At 38.1% G+C, this 20,690-nt stretch overlaps 1 protein-coding gene across 2 annotated transcripts in view; it reads left to right on the top strand.

Moving 5' to 3' along the window:
- CFAP91 (cilia and flagella associated protein 91) overlaps positions 1 to 20,690 on the top strand; it is a 149,581-nt gene that overhangs the window by 58,050 nt on the left and 70,841 nt on the right. For both annotated transcript variants that reach the window (XM_059064733.2, XM_067035355.1), the window contains exons 7-10: positions 5,252 to 5,429; positions 8,624 to 8,781; positions 10,780 to 10,962; positions 12,082 to 12,224. In XM_059064733.2, the coding sequence (XP_058920716.1) occupies positions 5,252 to 5,429; positions 8,624 to 8,781; positions 10,780 to 10,962; positions 12,082 to 12,224 (662 nt within the window). The remainder of the gene's footprint in view (positions 1 to 5,251; positions 5,430 to 8,623; positions 8,782 to 10,779; positions 10,963 to 12,081; positions 12,225 to 20,690) is intronic.

Here is a 20,690-nt window from a genome sequence, read left to right as displayed (position 1 = left end):
CACTATTGAAATGTACACTTTATTATTTATTTATTTATTTATTTATTTATTTATTTATGGCTGTGTTGGGTCTTTGTTGCTGTGCACGGACTTTCTCTAGTTGCAGTGAGCGGGGGCTACAGTTTGTTGCGGTGTGCGGGCTTCTCATTGTCGTGGCTTCTCGTTGTGGAGTACAGGCTCTAGGTGCACAGTCTTCAGTAGTTGTGGCATGTGGGCTCGGTAGTTGTGGCTTGCGGGCTCTAGAGTGCAGGCTCAGTAGTTGTGGCACACGGGCTTAGTTGCTCCACGGCATGTGGGATATTCCCGGACCAGGGCTCGAACCTGTGTCCCCTGCATTGGCAGGTGGATTCTTAACCACTGTGCCACCAGGGAAGCCCTCTTGTAGTATTTTTAAAAGATGACTTATCAAAACCAAATGGGTTAATTGTACAAATTCAAGTTTAGTACAGTATCAGAAAACTAACTAATGCATTTTACCATTTTAACAGAAAATGTCAGAAAAATGCTGCTATAGGTGCAGGAGAAGTACTGTTTGATAACATTCAACATGCATTCATGTTATAAACTCTAAATAAGCTGAGATCAGAAGGAAATTTTAGTAACCCAATAAAGGTTATCTTTGATAAACATAATACTAAAGGTGAGACTTGAGAATCTTTACCCTTAAAATAAAGAAAAAGACAGTGATTCCTTTATTACCACTATTATTTAGCAATGCAGAGAAGATCCTAGCCCAGAGCTTATTAAACTAGGCTATGACCCATCACCCCCAGGGACATTTGGAAACCTGGGTGGCATTTTTGTATGTAATAATGATGAGACAAATGGGTTGGGTTTGGGGGAGGTAGGCTGTCATGGATACTAAACATCTTACCCTGCATGGGGCAGTTTCATCCAACAATTAATTGTTTGCCCAATATGATAATAATAGCATCCTGATAGAGATATAATTGAGTCAGTGCAGTAAGATAAGAAGAATTAGGTATGAGGATTAGAAAGAAGAAGCAAAACTATATTTGCAGACAATGTACTCATATAGAAAAATCAAATGAAATAAATTATCAGAACTAAGAACCTCAGTTTAATAAGGTATCCTATTATGAAACCAACATACAAATATCAGTAATTTTTGTAGGTATGAGCAATATGTAATTAGAAATATTATTGAAAAATCATATTTTTAATAGCAACAAATAACAAAGTCCCAGGAAAGCACTTAATAAAACATGCACAAGGCATTTATGGAGAAAAATATAAATTGTTCCTTAAGCACATACACAAAGATTTGACAAAAAAAGAAGAATATTGTGTTTATAAATGGGAAGACTCATGCTTGAATAAGTATTATTTCTCTCACAAGTATTTTATATCTTCAAGCAATTCTAATCTAAATCTCTACTCGCAGTATAACCATGTATGTAAATCAGCATCTTTTCTCTTCCCAGAAATCATACAAAAGCAACAAGCCCAACTCCAAAAGAACAACTCCCAAGAACAAATTCCATTCTCAGTGAAACTCACATATATATGAGTCTTTGAACCACTAAATACTTGTAAGGACTGTGAAAAGCAGCTGAGATTAGGTAGCATGGACTGTGGAAGAGGGTCAGGAGAATCTCAGAAAGCTTGAGAAAAAATATGCTTTGTGGAGGGAAATTTGGCAATATTCAGAAATATTTTAAATGATTGCATTTTGTGATTAGTTGCTAGGCTCTAGATCCTTCTAAGCTTCCTAGAGAAATTCATACATGGGCATAATGAGACCAGTGTTAGATGTTTGTTGCAGCATTATTATGTGTAATCAAAAAATTAGAACCAATCTAAATGTCAATTTGAGCAGATAGCTTAAATTGTGGTAGAGTCCTACAATGGAAGAATGAAATTACGTCTCTATATATCAGCATGGCCAGATTCCCAAAACAAAGCTGAATAAAAAAGCAAGTAACAGAATATTTATAGTAAAGTATCACATATGTAAATATTAAATTAAAAATAGTACTATATTTTGTTTATAGTTCTTTTTCCTAGCTTTATTTAGACATAATTGACATGTAACATTGTGTAAGTTTAAGATGTACTACATGATGATTTGGTACACATATATATTGCAAAATGATTACCATAATAAGGTTAGTTAACACATCCATCACCCCACATATTTACTGTGTATGTGTGTGTGTGTGTGTGTGTGTGTGTGTGTGGTGAGAACATTTAAGATTCACTCTTAGTAACTTTCAAGTATACAATACAGTTTTGTTAAGTGTAGTCAGCATGCTGTACATTAGTTCTCCAGAATTTATTCATCTTATAACTGAAAGCTTGTACCCTTTGACCACTTTCACCCATTTCTCCCACAACTTTGCCCCTGGCAACCACCAGTGTACTCTCTGTTTCTACGATTTCAGTTTTTTAGATTCCAGATATAATGAGATTATACAGTATTTATCTGTTTCTGACTGGCTTATTTTGCTTAGCATAATGCCCTCAAGTTTCATCCATGTTATCACAAATGGCAGGATTCTCTTCTTTTTTTGTGACTGAATATATATATATATCACTTTATATATATCACTTTATTTATCCATTCATCTGCCAATAGACACTTCAGCTGTTTCCACATCTTGACTATTGTAAATAATGCTGCAATGAACACGGGGTGCAGATACCTCTTTGATGTAGTGATTTCATTTCCTTCAGCTATATACCCAGAAGGGAAATTGCTAGATCATATGATAGTTCTATTTTTAATTTTTTGAGGAACCTCTATGGAATTCTTATGGAACTATTTGCCATAATGACTGTACCAATTTACGTTCCCCCCAACAGTCCACAAGGGTTTTCTTTTCTCTACATCCTTGCCAGCACTTGTTATTGCTTGTCTTTATTTTATTTTATTTTTTGGGGGGAGTAAGAAGTAGATTTATTAATATCCTTTGTAAAGAGGTTGCAGGAAAATGAGGCTTGAAGAGGGGTGGTCATGTCCCAGGTCTTGGGTAAGTTCCTGGGACAGGCCGCCAAGTGAGGGTCCTTGGCTTTGCACAAGAAAGAATTAAACCATAGTAAAATGAAAGCAGAGATACACATTCCATAGGCAGAATGCAGTCCATCTTGGAAGAGAAGAGTGTCCTCTCTCTTCTTTTTGTTAATAGCCATTCTAACAGGCATGAGATATCTCACTGTAGTTTTGATTTGCAATTCCCTGATGATTAATGATGTTGAACACCTTTTCATGTACCTGTTAGCCATCTCTATAGCTTTTTTGGGAAAATGTCTATTCAGGTCTTTTTCCCATTTTAAAATCACGTTGTTTTTTGTTTTGAGTAATATCTGTTCCTAATATATTTAGAATATAACCCTTTATCAGATATATGGTTTGCAAATGTTTTTGCCCATTTCATAGGTTACTTTTTCATTTTGTTGATTGTTTCTTTTGCTGTGTAGAAGATTTTTGGTTTGATGTAATCCAACTTGTTTATTTTTGTTTTTGTTTCTTGTGCTTTTGGTGTCATATCCAAAATATCATTGCCAAGACTAATATCAAGGAGCTTTTCCCTTATCTTTTCTTCTAAGTGTTTTGTTGTTGTTGTTGTTTTCGGTACGTGGGCCTCTCACTGTTGTGGCCTCTCCCATTGTGGAGAACAGGCTCCGGATGCGCTGGCTCAGCGGCCATGGCTCATGGACCTAGCCGCTGCATGGCATGTGGGATCTTCCTGGACCGGGGCACGAACCCATGTCCCCTGCATTGGCAGGCGGACTCTCAACCACTGCGCCACCAGGGAAGCCCTCTTCTAAGCATTTTACATTTAAGTCTTTAATCCATTTCAAGTTAATTTTTGTGAAAAATGTAAGATAAGGGTCCAGTTTCATTCTTCTGCATGTGAATACCCAGTTTTCCCAGCACCACTTATGAAGAGACTGTCTTTTCCCTATTGACTATTTTTGACTCCCTTGTCAAATATTGGTTGACTACACATGCATGGGTTTACTTCTGGCTCTTTATTCTGTTCCATTGCTCTGTGTGTCTGTTTTTATGCCAGTACTATACTGTTCTGATTACTGTAGCTTTGTAATATAGTTTGAAATCAGGAAGTGTGTTTCTTCCAATTTTGTTCTTTCTTAACATTGCTTTGGCTATATGGGTCTTTTATGGTTACATATAAATTTTAGGATTGTTTTTGCTATTTCTGTGAAAAACACCACTGGACTCTTGATAGGGATGTATCTATGGATGGCTTTGGGTAGTAGGGGCATTTAAAAAATATTAGTTCTTCCAATCCATGAACATGGGATATATATATATTGTTTTACTTGTGTCTCCTTCAATTTTTTTCATCAATGTTTTAATAGTTTTCACTGTATAGATCTTTCGCCTCCTTGGTTAAATTTATTCCTAAGAATTTTATTGTTTTTGATACTATTGTAAATGGAATAGTTTTATTTCTTTTATAGATATTGTTAGTGTGTATAAATACAACTGATTTTCATGTATTGATTTTGTATCCTGCAACTTTATTTATTAGTTCTAACAGTTTTTTGATAGTCTTTAGAGTTTTCCCTACTTAAGATCATGTCATTTGCAAACAGAGATGATTTTACTTCTTCCTTTCTGATTTGCATGCCTTTTTATTTCTTTTTTTTTTTTTTTTTTTGCTTGATTTCTCTGGCTAGGGCTTCTAGTATTATGTAAATAGGAGTGGTGAGAGAGTGCACCATTTTCTTTTTCCTGATCTTAGAGGAAAAGCTTTCAGCCTTTCACTGTTGAGTGTGATATTAGCTATGGGCTTGTCTGTATAGTTCATGTTTGTTTCATATTTGTTTTTATTAGAGAGGGAGTATAGTGTAATACCTAAGACCATATGGGTCAGATTGCCATTTGCAAATTCTGAGTTTCACCATGTACTAACTATGACCCTTCTGCAAGTTATTTTGATATTTCTTTGTATTTCAAAATACGGATTTTTCCAATATAGGACATTCCAAGGTGTGATTATTTCATAATCACCTAATATCTTCAAATACTTTCTAGCATCTTACATGTAACTAAAATGTCTTCTGGCTGAATTGTTAACAAGAGACAGTGCAGGGCAGATAATGAACTCTGAGGCACATCTGGAGATGTATCCTGATATCATTTCATCCTGTCATAACCCTTGAATTTAAAGAGGACAGGAACTGAAAGGGAGTAAATTAAATACTGGTAGGTACATAAGTTTGTCTGTGTGTTTCTAAAGTGTTCTGCTTCATCTTCCAGGTCGAGGTCTCCCGGCAGGACAAGCTGAGGTAGAGATGATAGAACGTGCCCGGGAGAAGCGTGCTTGGGAAGCCACTCTCCCTGCTCTGAGTGACACCTCCCAGTTTGAGAAGAGGAGGAGGATGATGAATGCCATGGAGAGGAAGGAGTGGGCCTTCAGAGAGCAGGAGATCGAAAAGTAGGTTCTTAATCACCCAGATAATTGCTTCTCCATAGATGGGATTAATGTTAATACTTTTAACCTATAGAGCATTTTCCCAAATGTATGGGTTTAAAAGCCATCCTTAATCTTTAGAGTTAGGAAATTGGGCTTCAGGAGCAATAGCTCTATAATTTTCTCTCCAATAATATAAAAATGTATAATGCCTTCTTTGTGTGTGTAGTTCAGTGTGGAACCCAAATTTAAACAATTCCTCAAGGCATCTCTGATTCTTCTCTTCCCTTTTCTCTTTAGGGTCTTACCTAGAATCCCACTGATTTCTGCAAAATGTCTTTCAAACTGTCCCTTTCTGTTCATTCCCAGTGCCATGGTCCCTAGACTTTGGCCCTCTTCCTATCCATCAAACAGCCTCCTGGCTGACCCCATCTCTTTCTCCCTGGTACTGGATTCACCGTCAGTACACCTTGGGTTCTAGCCATAGCCAATGAGGTATTTTTCTGTTTAAAAGACAAACAGTGGAACTTTTCAGTTAAGAGATGAGCTCATAGTACATAAGTAATAATACGCTAAGTTATTTGTGGTTGAATTTTCAGTCATTTTAACTGATGTAGTTTCAGTAATGAAGTTGTCTCTGGAATATGTAGAAATGATGAGGACCAAAAAATTACAGCTCCCTAGCAAGAAGGAAAGGAAGGGAAGTTTGAGGGTGCCATTTGTTCCAGGCTGTGCTGAGGTACTTCATTGCTCACAGCAGTAGTACCAAGCCCCTGACAATGTGCTTACACGCAAGCAAGCTAGGGACCAATAGAGATACAGATTCAGTGTGGTTCTGAATTCAAAATATGTTTATCTTTTTGCAACACCTTCTGATTAACCCTGAATGCAGACTGTGATGTTTGGTAAAAGCTTGCAATTTAATAGAAAATAGTGTTTGGGGCAGAGTAGGTGTCACATACCCAGTCCTGTCTGCAGAAATTTAAATTTATTGCTGCAATTTGAAGAGGAATATTCTTGTCAGAAGGACATTAAGAAGAGTAAAAATGTATCTGGCCAGAATGAAGATATCACCTGAGAACATGAGTACTTTGGTTAAACTGAGGTTAATTTTAATAAATATATTTTGAGTCCCTCCTCAGGACTGGAAATAGGAAACTGCTTTTCCCTGACAGATCTCCTTATGGACCATCGGAACAGGGGGTGAGGGATGGAAGGGGGGCAGGTGGGTGGGGATGGAGTGAAAGACCTTCAAACCAATAACTCACAGGCAGGATCTTCAGGTGATGTGCTGCTCTATACACAAAGAGCGAGGGGAACCCAGGCAGGAGAACAGTTAGTTCTGTTTGAGATGGGTAGATATTTGGGAAAATAACTGAGATGAGGTAGCTTCTGAGCTGTATGTAGAAGGATGAGTAAAAAGCTATCAGGTAGATGATAATATCGATGATGATGATGGTGATGGACATGATAATGATGATATTCATAAAGCATTCAACATTTACGGAGTGCTTATTTCATGCTTGAGCTAAGTTCTAAGCCAGTAGTTCTCAGAGTGTGGTCCACAGATGAGTAACATCAGCACCTACCTGGGAACTTGTTAGAAATGCAAATTCTCAGGTTCCATCCCAGACCTGCTGAATCGGGGTGGGGCACAGCAATTTGTGTCATAGCAAGTCCTCCAGGTTATCTGATGTATGCTCAAGTTTGAGAACTACTGTTCTAGCATGTTGTGTACATTCACTCATTTAATGTTCACAACAACCTTAGGGGATGGATACTATTATTACACCCATTTTATGACTGAAGAGGCTGAGATAAGTGATGAAGTTGAGAATTGAACCTAGGATTTCCAACTCTAGAAAGAAAGGGAACTGTTGGTGTGTGCTTATTTTTAAAAACACCTACCTCCCTGTATTTACTTGTCACTGTTTCCCTACCCTCCCATATATATTCACTTTGAGAACCTCCACCAGTATAACATGTTTGCTCTGTCTCTAGTCCTTTTGAGTAGAATATTCAGCTCTCTCTGCTGAGGCTGCACTTCTCCCTTGTCAATGTGGCAAATCTCAACCCTTGTTTATCCTCAAGTGCTGAGTTAATGGCTCCTGAAGGAAGGCTTCCCCACCATCCCCCTCCTCCTCTTTGATCAACTGAGAATAGTGCTAGAAGAGGTGCTCTGCCATTTCTTCTCCCACAGAAATCTTTTCATTCTTTTGGCCTGGTATGTATCTCCCTGTGTTGTAAATGTTGGTTTATATGTCTACTCCACTAGAACAGTGCTTCTTGAGACAATGTATTTTATCTTGTTCACCATTGTTTATTCCCTGCCTGGCATAAATATTTGACAAATGAGTGACTGAATAAATTACTGTGTAAATATTTAAGTAAAATATTCAAATCTCCATTTTAGAAAGGAAAAGCTTGACCGCTATGTGGAACAAAGATTGGAAGGAGGAAAGACTAGACTAACAAACCAGAGTCCAAGTCAGGAGAGAGATGACAAAGACATGGGCTAGGGAACAGATATAAGAAGTGTTTTAGAGAAGGAATCATTAGAGGAGGGAAGAAGGTAAGAGAAGGGGTAGATTTCTGGGGCAATAAAATGAATGAGGTTTTTTTGAGGTTGTCAGGGGATATAGCTGGAGATTCAAGTAGATAGAAGTTCTAGTTCAGAAATACCTGGGCTGAAGTACAAATTTTGAAGTCATATGTACACATAAGCAAGGTAGTCCTGGGAGAACAAGGTGAAGGTGAGGGGAAGGGAAGCGAAGAATACTTATATGTGTCAGCTGCTAGCATTTTCACATTCACCACTTAAGGCTGCATGCCACAACCTCATTTTCTCTCACTCCTCCTATTACTTAACCCTCCAGCAATACCAGTCGACCTGGAACTATACACAAACATTCTGCTGTTCACTTAGGCCCACCTGCCTGGAGAACCCTTTTTTACCCCATCTACCTAGCAAACTCTTTTTTGTCCTTCAGAACTACACCCATACATATTCCTCTTATACAGAGGCTCACTATTGAGTTGCCACCCCAAACCCCCAATTCATTTGTCACACTTTTGCCAGAGTGGTCTTTTTAAGATACATGAATATGATACCAGCCCAAAGAGAAGCTTCTGTTTATGGCAAGTGTTCCCTTTCTCTGTAGTAGAGCACCCCATTTGAGAGATTATAGACTTCTTTATGTTTTGTGATTTACTTGAAGACTGCAGGAGATTCGCCTGGAAGTTCTAAAAGAGCTGCTGAAGAAGCGTGATGAGAATCAAAATGAAGTAAACATGGCGTGCTTGAATGCCCAGTGGTCTAAACTGCAGCAGGTGAAGGAGGCAAAGTTGGCACAGATTCAACGCACACATGTATCAGGTGATGGTGCAGTATGAACAGTGAAGAGAATGGAAAAGTTGGCTCTGCTTTGGGTCTTTGACCAAACCTGATTTAACTGTGATAGAATTCTTTTTTGGTCCTAGTGTTAATAGATAAGGAACAGGAGATGAGTTATTTCTCAAAAGTAGAAGGGTGGAGGAAAATTCCTCACTAAGAAAATCAAGTAATAATGTTCTAACAGGTAGTCAAGTTATTGACATTATGGGGCGTGTGTGTGATTGTGTGGGTAGGTGTTGGACTCCCCATATTCATGGGCTGAGGCCCTGGATAGAGAGCCCTGTTTCTCAACCTTTTTTTCATTGTTTCCACTAAAAAAGACATTCAGACATCTTTTTTCCAATTCATCCCCCTGCCATGAAATTTTAATACCACAGGTATACTGTATATCTGTTTATGTACTATAAATATATCTGTACTTTATACATAAAAAGAGAAGTCAATGGAGGATTAAGAATAAATAAAAATTTTTAATTAAAATTTAAATTAAGAAAATTTAACATATTAGCATTTAGCTTTATTTGCTATATTTGCTGAGTGACTTTTAATATAATTAATTTACTTATAAAAATTGTAATGCATCGCTTATATATGCAAATTAGCAATTTATACACATAATAATAGCAATGTAATCACATTAAAAATTATTCAAAATATTTTTCCTAGCAAAAGAATTACAAAAAATTAATTCCTTAAAAGTTATTTTTAGTGAACTTTTAAACTTTTTCTTGTTGTGAGAAAATAACTTTTAACTTAACTAGCTGCACCTATGCATTTAGATACTGCCAACATTTTTTCTTTTCAATGGTTGATATAACTAGTGATGGGTTGACTTACTTTCTCTTTTTATTTTTTTACTCCTCCTGTCCCTCTCTCTTGCCCTCTGGGATCACCTTCCCAAATAAACTACCTGTACACATGCCTTCGTCTCAGGTTCTGCCTGAGGGGGAACCCAGGCTAAGGCACAACTCAAATGTCAGTTCCTCAGGGGAGACCTTCAAGGACCCCCACGCCCAGATAAGTCAGGTTCCTGTTATCTGTTGTCACTGTTATATGCCCCTGAATTTTTTTGTGTGTGTAAGAAAATGAATTTTTACTTAACTAGGTGCTAGGTATGCATTTAGATGTAGTCAACAGTTTTTTCTTTTCAGTACTAGATATAACCAATGATGGGTTGACTAATTTTTATAAATGACTATTAAAATGTAAACTATTTTTATGTAATTATGAAATCCCAAGTCACACACAGAAGCACTGAGGATCAAATATAAATAACATCCAAAAGGCAGCAGTGGCAAGTACAACCACCTCTTTCAATTGTGACTTCAAAATCTCATAATATTATTTTACACCCATTGAGAATGCATGATGTAGAGCCTTCAAAAGGGGATGGGCCTGTGATGGGATTGAAAGAAAAGGAACAGGTGGAAGTAGTAAGCCTGACTCCTTAGATGAGTAAACTCCTATTGTGTACAGCTGAGACTGCCAAACAATTCTGAAATCTATAAGCTTGGATATATTGTGATTTATTCTGGTGTTAGCCAAGATGGACAGAAATTTTTGAAGAACCTGTAGTCTTCCTTCCCTTTTAATTATTCTCTTAGGAGAGAATAATTCCCTCAGTCTCTATTGAACATGTATTTTTCAGTTACTTTGAGTTTCTTTCATTCATTTGACAAACTTTCATTGAATAACTCTTTCTGGCCCAGAGCTTAGAATGCAGTTATAAAAGATTTTTGATGAGTACCAATTGAGAACACTAGCTGATTCAGCTTCTGTCATGGCCACCTGTCTCATGACAGTCTAGATCACACAGATGTCAGATCTGTGTTTTAAGTGTTCTGGCTGCAGTGAGTGATCATAATGAAATTTATTCAGTTCAGTAGCCTTCCTTTGAATAAAACTATGGTTTACTAGTCTGCATTTGGACCATTCAGAACAATATTTTGGAGATAGTCATGGAGGTATGTTTTATTTTAGCAATCAGAAAACTTTTGGGAAAGGGAAAGAATATAGAAGGGAAGTTGGAGAGAAGAAATATCATCAAGGATTATTCTGATTATGCATCACAGGTCTATGGACCTCTATCTCGCCTTGGTCGTTTCACAGACAACAACTCAGAGGACTTTGTAGTACAAAACCACTATCTCAACACCTATGAAGGTAAGCAATTCACATAATTACAATTCTAGTGTAAGAGGATTATCTTAGAAATATAAACATATTAAATATAGCAATTTAGATTAAAAGCTAATCAAAAATTAAAATATTTGCAAGAAACAGCAATTACATGTTTAGTATTATTAATAATATGAGTTCATAGAAGCCAATAAAAACTGCTAAGACCCCAATAAATAAATGGATACACTATGCAACAATTTATTAAGGAGTAAAGTCAGTAAACTACTAAACATTTAAACATGTTTAATGTCAGTAAAATCAAAGTTTTGCAAAAATGAAATAGAAAAAAATTTTATACCAGGTTTGGGAAGCAAACAAATATATAATGAAATTGGCTCTTTATGAAGAAATGCCAGAAAACTAGTGGGCAAGGGGATGGATAGTAGGGGATAATTAGTGGAGAGGGTTATACCTGTTTTAAAGTCCAAGAGAGGCTTTTTAAAATTATTTAAATTTCAGTTGAGAGGTTGGAGTATCACATGGCCAAGATCATGAGTTGATGGTCACACAGTTGAACTTACACCTCTGGGTGACCATCTCCAGAGCTGAATATGATAACCTGGTATACATCCACTTTAGAATGGTGGTGCCATGTTTCATATGATCATTAATTTTCTGTCTTATTGTGGAACGTTACATTTTTGTAGGGCAATGTTTTCATTTTAGAATGCATTTCTTATTGTATGATCTAAGTCATCAAGAATATAAGTTAATTAGGGCTTCCCTGGTGGCGCCGTGGTTGAGAGTCTGCCTGCCGATGCAGGGGACATGGGTTCGTGCCCCAGTCCAGGAGGATCCCACATGCCGCGGAGCGGCTGGGCCCGTGGGCCATGGCCGCTGAGCCTGCTTGTCCGGGGCCTGTGCTCCACAACAGAAGAGGCCACAGCAGTGACAGGCCTGTGTACCGAAAAAAAAAAAAAAGAATATAAGTTAATTATATAGAAATTTCCTTTATATTTCAGGGACAATTCAATTATATGAGATACACCTTATCAATAATTCTAAATGAAACCACTTGGCAAACAGCTACTAAAATTAACAGCATGCTTTCAAATGATGTATTTAAGCACCGGATACTAAACATGTACTTCCTTCCTACAGGATTAGTTGAACTTGAGTCATGTCTCCCAGATTTTGTGACACAACCCCGAATCAGACCTCCAAAACCCAAAGTCACTACCACCAAAGATGGTTTTCTAAAGAGGGCTGCAAGGATGGACCATGAGTTGGCAGAGGTTCATAAGGTATAATTCTTATCTGGAAGACAACATGCTTCTAGTGTGACTTTTACAGAGATATACTACACTCCAAAAATTGTACTTTGTTTTGGGCAGCAATGTCCAGTAGTTCTCAACACACAAGCCTACATTCTTTCTCCTCTCTAGACTTTTCTGGCAGTTACCTGTGCTGTGCCGATCAGTGTTTTTCCCCCTAATTTCAAATTGTAGGAAAACCTCTTAGAGGTTATTCTCCCCATTTGCAGAAGTCACACTACTTTCTAAAAGTGGTTCTGACTTTGGATCTACACAATAAAATGTGGCACAACATTGAGGTGTAACAAGTTTCTAGGGTTCAGGATTACTATTGATTTTAATAGTGTAATAGGCTTCATTTTCTCCCTTCTAGATTTGTTACCAGGGCATCATGAAGCAAGGGAGTCATGTTCAGCATCCTACTCATCTAGTTTAAACTCAGCTAAATGAGAAAGTTTGACAGTCATCTCTCATGAGCCAGCTGTACAGCTTCATCCCTCAGCTTGGCTTTCTCTTTTGTTAGTTGGACTATAGGTGTTCAGACTTGGATACATTTGAATTCTTAGTGTATGACAGTGGTGCTCTATCTTTAGCCTGCATCAGAATCACCTGGAGGGCTTGTTAAAACACATTTGCTGGGCCCCACCCCTGAAGTTGCTGAGTCAGTAGGGGTGGGGCTTGAGTACTTGCATGTTTTGCAAGTTTCTAGGGAATGCTGATGCTGCAGGAACCACACTTTGAGACTCACTGATTTAAGACATACCCTCATCACTGGTCCATGCATGTTTGTTTGTTCAGTTAGTAATAGCATAAAGATCCATGGGAGCCCACACTCAAGTTAAAAATTAGGACCTTGACAATTATTTACTTATATCTGTGTGGTTCTTTCCCACATGATCCCCATCTGCATTTACCGATTCTGAATTCTGTGTTCATCATTTTCTCACTTTCTGTAAGATTTTTTGTAGATATTCTTTATTAGAGTGTGGAAGTTCCCTTTTATTCCTAATTTACTGAAGCTTTTTTTGTTTGTTTGTTTATCTTCTCAAAGAACCAGCTTTTAGTTTTATTGATCTTTGCTATCATTTCCTTCATTTCTTTTTCATTTATTTCTGATCTGATCTTTATGATTTCTTTCCTTCTGCTAAATTTGGGGTTTTTTTTCTTCTTTCTCTAATTGCTTTAGGTGCAAGGTTAGGTTGTTTATTTGAGATGTTTCCTGTTTCTTAAGGTAGGATTGTATTGCTATAAACTTCCCTCTTAGAACTGCTTTTGCTGCATCCCATAGGTTTGGGGTTGTCATGTCTCCACTGTCATTTGTTTCTAGGTGTTTTTTGATTTCCTCTTTGATTTCTTCAGTGATCACTTCGTTATTAGTGTGTTGTTTAGTCTCCATGTTTTTGTATTTTTTACAGATCTTTTCCTGTAATTGATATCTAGTCTCATAGCTTTGTGGTCGGAAAAGATAGTTGATATGATTTCAATTTTCTTAAATTTACCAAGGCTAGATTTGTGACCCAAGATATGATCCTGGAGAATGTTCATGAGCACTTGAGAAAAATGTGTATTCTGTTGTTTTTGGATGGAATGTCCTATAAATATCAATTAAGTCCATGTTGTTTAATGTGTCATTTAAAGCTTGTGTTTCCTTATTTATTTTCATTTTGGATGATCTGTCCATTGGTGAAAGTGGGGTGTTAAAGTCCCCTACTATGATTGTGTTACTGTCGATTTCCCCTTTTATGGCTGTAAGTATTTGCCTTATGTATTGAGGTGGTCCTATGTTGGGTGCATAAATATTTACAATTGATATATCTTCTTCATGGATCGATCCCTTGATCATTATGTAGTGTCCTTCTTTGTCTCTTGTAATAGTTTTTATTTTAAAGTCTATTTTGTCTGAATGAGAATTGCTACTCCAGCTTTCTTCTGACTTCCATTTGCATGAAATATCTTTTTCCATCCCCTCACTTTCAGTCTGTATGTGTCCCTAGGTCTGAAGTGGGTCTCTTGTAGACAGGATATATACAGGTCTTGTTTTTGTATGCATTCAGTCAGTGTGTGTCTTTTGGTTGCAGATTAAAACCATTTACATTTAATGTGGTTATCAATGTGTGTGTTCCTATTACCATTTTCTTAATTGTTTTGGGTTTGTTATTGTGGGTCTTTTCCTTCGCTTGTGTTTACTGCCTAGAGAAGTTCCTTTAGGATTTGGTGTAAAGCTGGTTTGGTGGTGCTGAATTCTCTTAGCTTTTACTTGTCTGTAAAGGTTTTAATTTCTCCGTCAAATCTAAATGAGATCCTTGCTGGGTAGAGTAATCTTTGTTGTAGGTTTTCCTCTTTCATCACTTTAAATATGTCCTGCCACTCCCTTCTAACTTGCAGAGTTTCTGATGAAAGATCACCTCTTAACGTTATGGGTATTCCCTTGTATGTTATTTGTTACTTTTCCCTTACTGCTTTTAATATTTTTTTCTTTGTGTTTAATTTTTGATAGTGTGATTAATATGTGTCTTGGTGTGTTTCTCCTTGGATTTTTCCTGTATGGGACTCTCTGTGCTTCCTGGACTTGATTGACTATTTCCTTTCCCATATTAGGGAAGTTTTCAACTATAATCTCTTCAAATATTTTGTCAGTCCCTTTCTTTTTCTCTTTTTCTTCTAGGACCCCTATAATTCAAATGTTGGTGCGATTAATGTTGTCACAGAGGTCTCTGAGACTGTCTGCAATTCTTTGTATTATTTTCTTCTTTATTCTGCTCTGCAGTAGTTACTTCCAGTATTTTATCTTCCAGGTCACTTATCCATTCTTCTGCCTCAGTTATTCTGCTATTGATTCCTTCTAGAGAATTTTAAATTTCATTTATTGTGTTGTGTATCATTGTCTGTTTGCTCTTTAGTTCTTCTAGGTACTTGTTAAAGTTTCTTGTATTTTCTCCATTCTATTTCCAAGATTTTGGATCATCTTTACTATCATTACTCTGAATTCTTTTTCAGGTAGACCGCCTATTTCCTCATTTGTTTGGTCTGGTGGGTTTTTACATTGCTCCTTCTGCTGTGTATTTCTGTCTTTCTGTTTTGCTTAACTTATTGTGTTTGGGGTCTCCTTTCTGCAAGCTGCAAGTTCGTAGTTCTTCCTGGTGGAGGGGACTGGTGTGTGTGTTCTGGTGGATGAGGCTGGATCTTGTCTTTCTGGTGGGCAGGACCATGTCCGGGGTCTGTTTTGGGGTGTCTGTGAACATTTTAGGCAGCCTCTCTGCTAATGGGTGGGGTTGTGTTCCTGTCTTGCTATTTGTTTGGCATAGGGTGTCAAGCACTGGAGCTTGCTGGTTGTTGAGTGGAGCTGGGTCTTAGCGTTGAGATGGAGATCTCTGAGAGAGCTTTCGCCATTTGCTATTACAGGGGGCCAGGAGGTCTCTGGTGGACAAATGTCCTGAACTTGGCTCTCCCACCTCAGAGGCTCAGGCCTGACAACTGGCTGGAGCACCAGGAGTCTCTCAGCCACCTGGCTTTTGGGAAGTCTGAGGTCTTCTGCCAGTGTTCAGTAGGTGTTCTGTATGAGCTGTTCCACATGTAGATGTATTTTTAATGTATTTCTAGGGAGGAAGGTGATCTCCACGTCTTACTCTCCTCTGCCATCTTGAAACTCCAAACTCGGGAACTCCACACTCCAGAGGCCCCCTTTTCCATGTGGTGCCTCTCCCCTTTTGCGCGGGTCCTAACCCTCTCCGATTTTTTCTTGGTGAGTCTGGCTAAGGGTTTATCAATTTTGTTTATCTTCTCAAAGAACCAACTTTTAGTTTTATTGATCTTTGCTATTGTTTTCTTCATTTCGATTTCATTTATTTCTGCTCTGATCTTTATGATTTGTTTCCTTATACTAACTTCAGCATTTTTTTTGTTCTTTGTCTAGTTGCTTTAGGCGTACGGTTAGAGTGTTTGAGATTTTTCTTGTTTCTTGAAGTGAGACTGAATTGGTATAAACTTCCCTGTTAGAACTGCTTTTGCTGAGTCCAGTCGTTTTGGTGCTCATGTTTTCGTTGTCATTTGGTTCTATGTATTTTCTTACTTCCTCTTTGATTTTTTCAGTGATCTCTTGGTTAGTTAGTAGTGTATTATTTAGCCTTCGGGTGTTTGTGTTTTTTACAGTTTTTTTCATAAACTGATTTCTAATCTCAGTGTTGTGATCAGAAAGGATGCTTGATACAATGTCAGTTTTGTTAAACTTACCAAGGCTTGATTTGTGACCAAAGATGTCATCTGTCCTGGAGAATGTTCCGTGTGCACTTGAGAAGAAAGTGTCTTTTGGGTGGAATGTCCTATAAATATCAATTAAGTCTGTCTGGTCTTTTGTATCATTTAAAGCTTGTGTTTCCTTATTTATTTTGTGTCTGGATGATCTGCCTATTGGTGTAAATGGGGTGTTAACACACTATTATTGTGTTACTGTCGATTTCCCCTTTTATGGTTTTTAGCATTTGCCTTATGTATTGAGGTGCTCCTATGTTGGGTGCATAAATATTATAATAGTTATATCTTGTTCTTTGATCCCTTGATCATTATGTAGTGTCCTTCTCGTCTCTTATAACAGTCTTTATTTTAAAGTCTATTTTATTTGACATGAGTATTGCTACTCAAGCTTTCTTTTTTTTTCTTTTTTTTTTTTTTTTTTTTTTTTTGCGGTACGTGGGCCTCTCACCGTTGTGCCCTCTCGCGTTGTGGAGCACAGACTCCGGACGCGCAGGCTCAGCGGCCATGGCTCACGGGCCCAGCCGCTCCGCGGCATGTGGGATCTTCCCGGCCTGGGGCACGAACCCGCATCCCCTGCGTCGGCAGGCAGACTCTCAACCACCGCACCACCAGGGAAGCCCTCAAGCTTTCTTTTGATTTCCATTTGCACAGAATATCTTTTCCATTCCCTTACTTTCAGTCTTTATGTGTTCCTAGGTCTGAAGTGGGTCTCTTGTAGACAGCATATAAACAGGTCTTGTTTGTTTGTTTGTTTTATTTATTTGGCTGTGCTGGGTCTTAGCTGTGGCACGCAGGATCTTTAGCTACAGCATGAAGGATCTAGTTCCCTGACCAGGGATCAAACCCATACCCCCTGCATTGGTAGCACGGAGTCTTAACCACTGGACCACCAAGGAAGTCCCAAACAGGCCTTGTTTCTGTATCCACTGAGCCTGTTTGTGTCTTTTGGTTGGAGCATTTAATTCATTTACGTTCAAGGTAATTTCTTAATTGTTTTGGGTTTGTTTTTGTGGGTCTTTTTTTTCTATTGTGTTTCCTGCCTAGAGAAGTTCCTTTAGCATTTGTTGTAAAGCTGGTTTGGGGGTGCTAAATTCTCATAGCTTTTGCTTTTCTGTAAAGCTTTTGATTTCTCTGTCGAATCTAAATATGATCCTTGCTGGGTAATCTTGGTTGTAGGTTTTACCATTTCATCACTTTAAATATATCCTGCCACTCCCTTCTGGCCTGCAGAGTTTCTGCTGAAAGATCAACTCTTAACCTTTTGAGGATTCCCTTGTATGTTATTTGTTGCTCTTCTCTTGCTGTTTTTAATATTTTTTCTTTGAATTCAATTTTTGTTAGTTTGATTAATATGTGTCTCAGAGTGTTTCTCCTTGGGTTTATCCTGTATGGAACTCTCTGCGCTTCTTGGACTTGGGTGACTATTTCCTTTCCCATGTTAGGGGACGTTTTTGACTATAATCTCTTCAAATGTTTTCTCAGACCCTTTCTCTTTCTCTTGGACACCTATAATTTGAATGTTTGTGCATTTAATGTCCCAGAGGTCTCTGAGAGTGTCCTCCCTCCTTTTCATTCTTTTTTCTGCTCCTTGGCAGTTATTTGTACCATTCTATCTTCCAGCTCACATATTTGTTCTTCTGCCTCAGTTATTATGTTGTTGATTCCTTCTAGTGTATTTTTCATCTCATTTATTGTGTTATTCATCACTGTTTTTTAGTTCTTCTGGATCCTTGTTAAACATTTCTTGTATTTTCTTGATCCGTGCCTCCATTCTATTTCTGAGATTCTGGATCATCTTTACTGTCATTACTCTTAATTCTTTTTCAGGTATGTTGCCTATTTCCTCTTCATTTATTTGGTCTTGTAGGTTTTTACCTTCCTCCTTCATCTCTAACCAATTTTTTTGTTGTCTCATTTTTTTTAATGGGTGGGGCTGTGTTCCTGTCTTACTGGTTGTTTGGCCTGAGGCGTCCAGCACTGGGGTCTGCAGGCAGTTGATTGGAGACAGGTCTAAGTGCCAAGATGAGGACCTCTGGGAGAACTCACACCTATTAAGGTCTAAGTGCCAAGATGAGTACCTCTGGGAGAACTCACACGTATTAATAGTCTCTGGGGCCTGAGGTTCTCTGTTAGTCCAGTGGTTTGGACTTGGCACTGCCTCCACAGGAGCTCAGGCCCAACCCCAGCCTGAGAACCAGGACCCCACAAGCCATGTGGCATGGCAAAAGAAAAAAAAGGGCAATGAATAAAAAAGAACAGAACAATAACAAAGAATAAAAAATAAAATTAGAAAAATTAAAATTAAACCACAACACAGCAAAACATGACCAGCACAGCAAAAAAATAAAAAAATTAAAATTAAATGAAAAAATAAAATTAAGAAAATTAAAAGATAAAAGTTAAAAAAAAAAAAAGAGCCAGAGATGCCTTAGTTTGTATGTGGGGGCCCTTAGGCCCAGGACCCACACAGCTGGAAGAGGCCTTCTGGTGGGTGGGGGGCTTTAGGCCCAAGACCCACACGGCCAAAAAAGACCTTGGTTTGGGGGGGGCAGGGCTCAAACCGGGTCCCAGTCGGGTGCAGGGGGCCCTAGGGGTAGGGGGCTCAGGCCCAGGACCCCAGCAGGCTTTCCGGGGTCTGAGGGGGTGGGGGAGACACTGGCGATGTTCCCTTCTGATCCCCCGACCCTCCAAAGGTCCCTCTCCATCCCCTCCGCTCCCCATGCCATGAGTGGGCCACTCCAAGCATGGGAGTCTCTCCCCTCCCCCAGCTCCCCCTCAGGGGCATTGGTCCCATCCCACCTCCACTTTTCTTCCCCCTCCCACGTCCTACCTGGTCGCACGGGGATTCCTCCCATCCCCTTAGGTGTCCAAGGTCCCCCACCAGTGCCTAGTAGATGCCCTACTTCTGAGAAGACACAAACCTTGTGTCCACCTACTCCGCCATCTTGACTCCTGTTTAAAACTTTTGACTCCCCCTAAATCCAACTACTAATATTGTTGACAAGAACCCTCACTGATAACATAAACAGTCAATCAACACGTATTTTGTACATGTAGTATATACTATATTCTTACAATAAGGAGAAGAGAAAAGATTAAGAAAATCATAAGGAAAAGAAAATACATTTACAGTACTGTACTGTATTTACTGATACCATAAGTTTATGTCATCTGTTGACAAGATGAATCCTCTGTCAGTCAGTACCTACCTATATCAATATTGTCAATATTGCATTATATGATACAAAATACAGTAGAAGTTATATGTACTACTAACACCAACATTAAAAATGAAAAAATTATGTAAAAAAATTTATTTTTACTTACAGGAATAACGATTCATGCATTGATAACAAAGAAGTAGCAATATGATTGCTTAATGGTAGCCTACTGTAATAATACAATTTCTTCTAGCCCATAGAGGGCTAGCTTGAATGAATTATTATAAAATTTTAATGGCATAGAGTATTACAGTCATATTCATAATACAGACTTGGAAACACTGTTACATTTTTGTAAAAAGTCACTTACCTGTGGTAATAGGGTGATACGCAGTTTCTCAAATTATGAGAGAGAGAGGCATTTGATATGGTAATGTAATTGTTTGAAAACAAAGTTATAAACCAAAAATAAAACTAACACATTATTAATTTTATATTAAATATCACTCACCTTGTGCCTATGTTAAGATAGACTACCCACTCCAATACAATCTTTTTTCTTATTAAAGTACAGTTGATTTACATTATTTTGTTAGTTTCAAGTGTACAACACAGTGATTCAAGATTTTTATAGTTGTTACAAAATAATGGCTGTATTTCCCTGTGCTATACATCCTTGTTGCTTATCTATTTTATAAACAGTAGTTTATATCTCTTAATCTCACCCCATCCCTGTCTTGTCCCTCCCCCCCTCCCCTCTCTCCACTGGTAACCACTAGTTTGTTCTGAGTATCTGTGGATCTGTTTCTGTTTTGTTATATACATTTGTTTGTTTAACTTTTTAGATTCTACATAAGTGATAACATCAGTCTTTGTCCTTCTCAGTCTGGCTTACTTCGCTGAGCATAATACTCTCTAGATCCATCCATGTTGTGGCAAATGGCAGAACTTTATTCATTTTTATGGCTGAGTAATATTCCATTGTATATATACACCACATCTCCTTTATGAATTTTTCTATTGATGGACACTTTGGTTGCTTCCA

This window comes from Kogia breviceps, chromosome 5 (assembly GCF_026419965.1).
Source record: "Kogia breviceps isolate mKogBre1 chromosome 5, mKogBre1 haplotype 1, whole genome shotgun sequence".
Taxonomy (NCBI): Eukaryota; Metazoa; Chordata; class Mammalia; order Artiodactyla; family Physeteridae; genus Kogia; species Kogia breviceps.
This window is presented reverse-complemented; position numbering and strand designations above follow the sequence as displayed.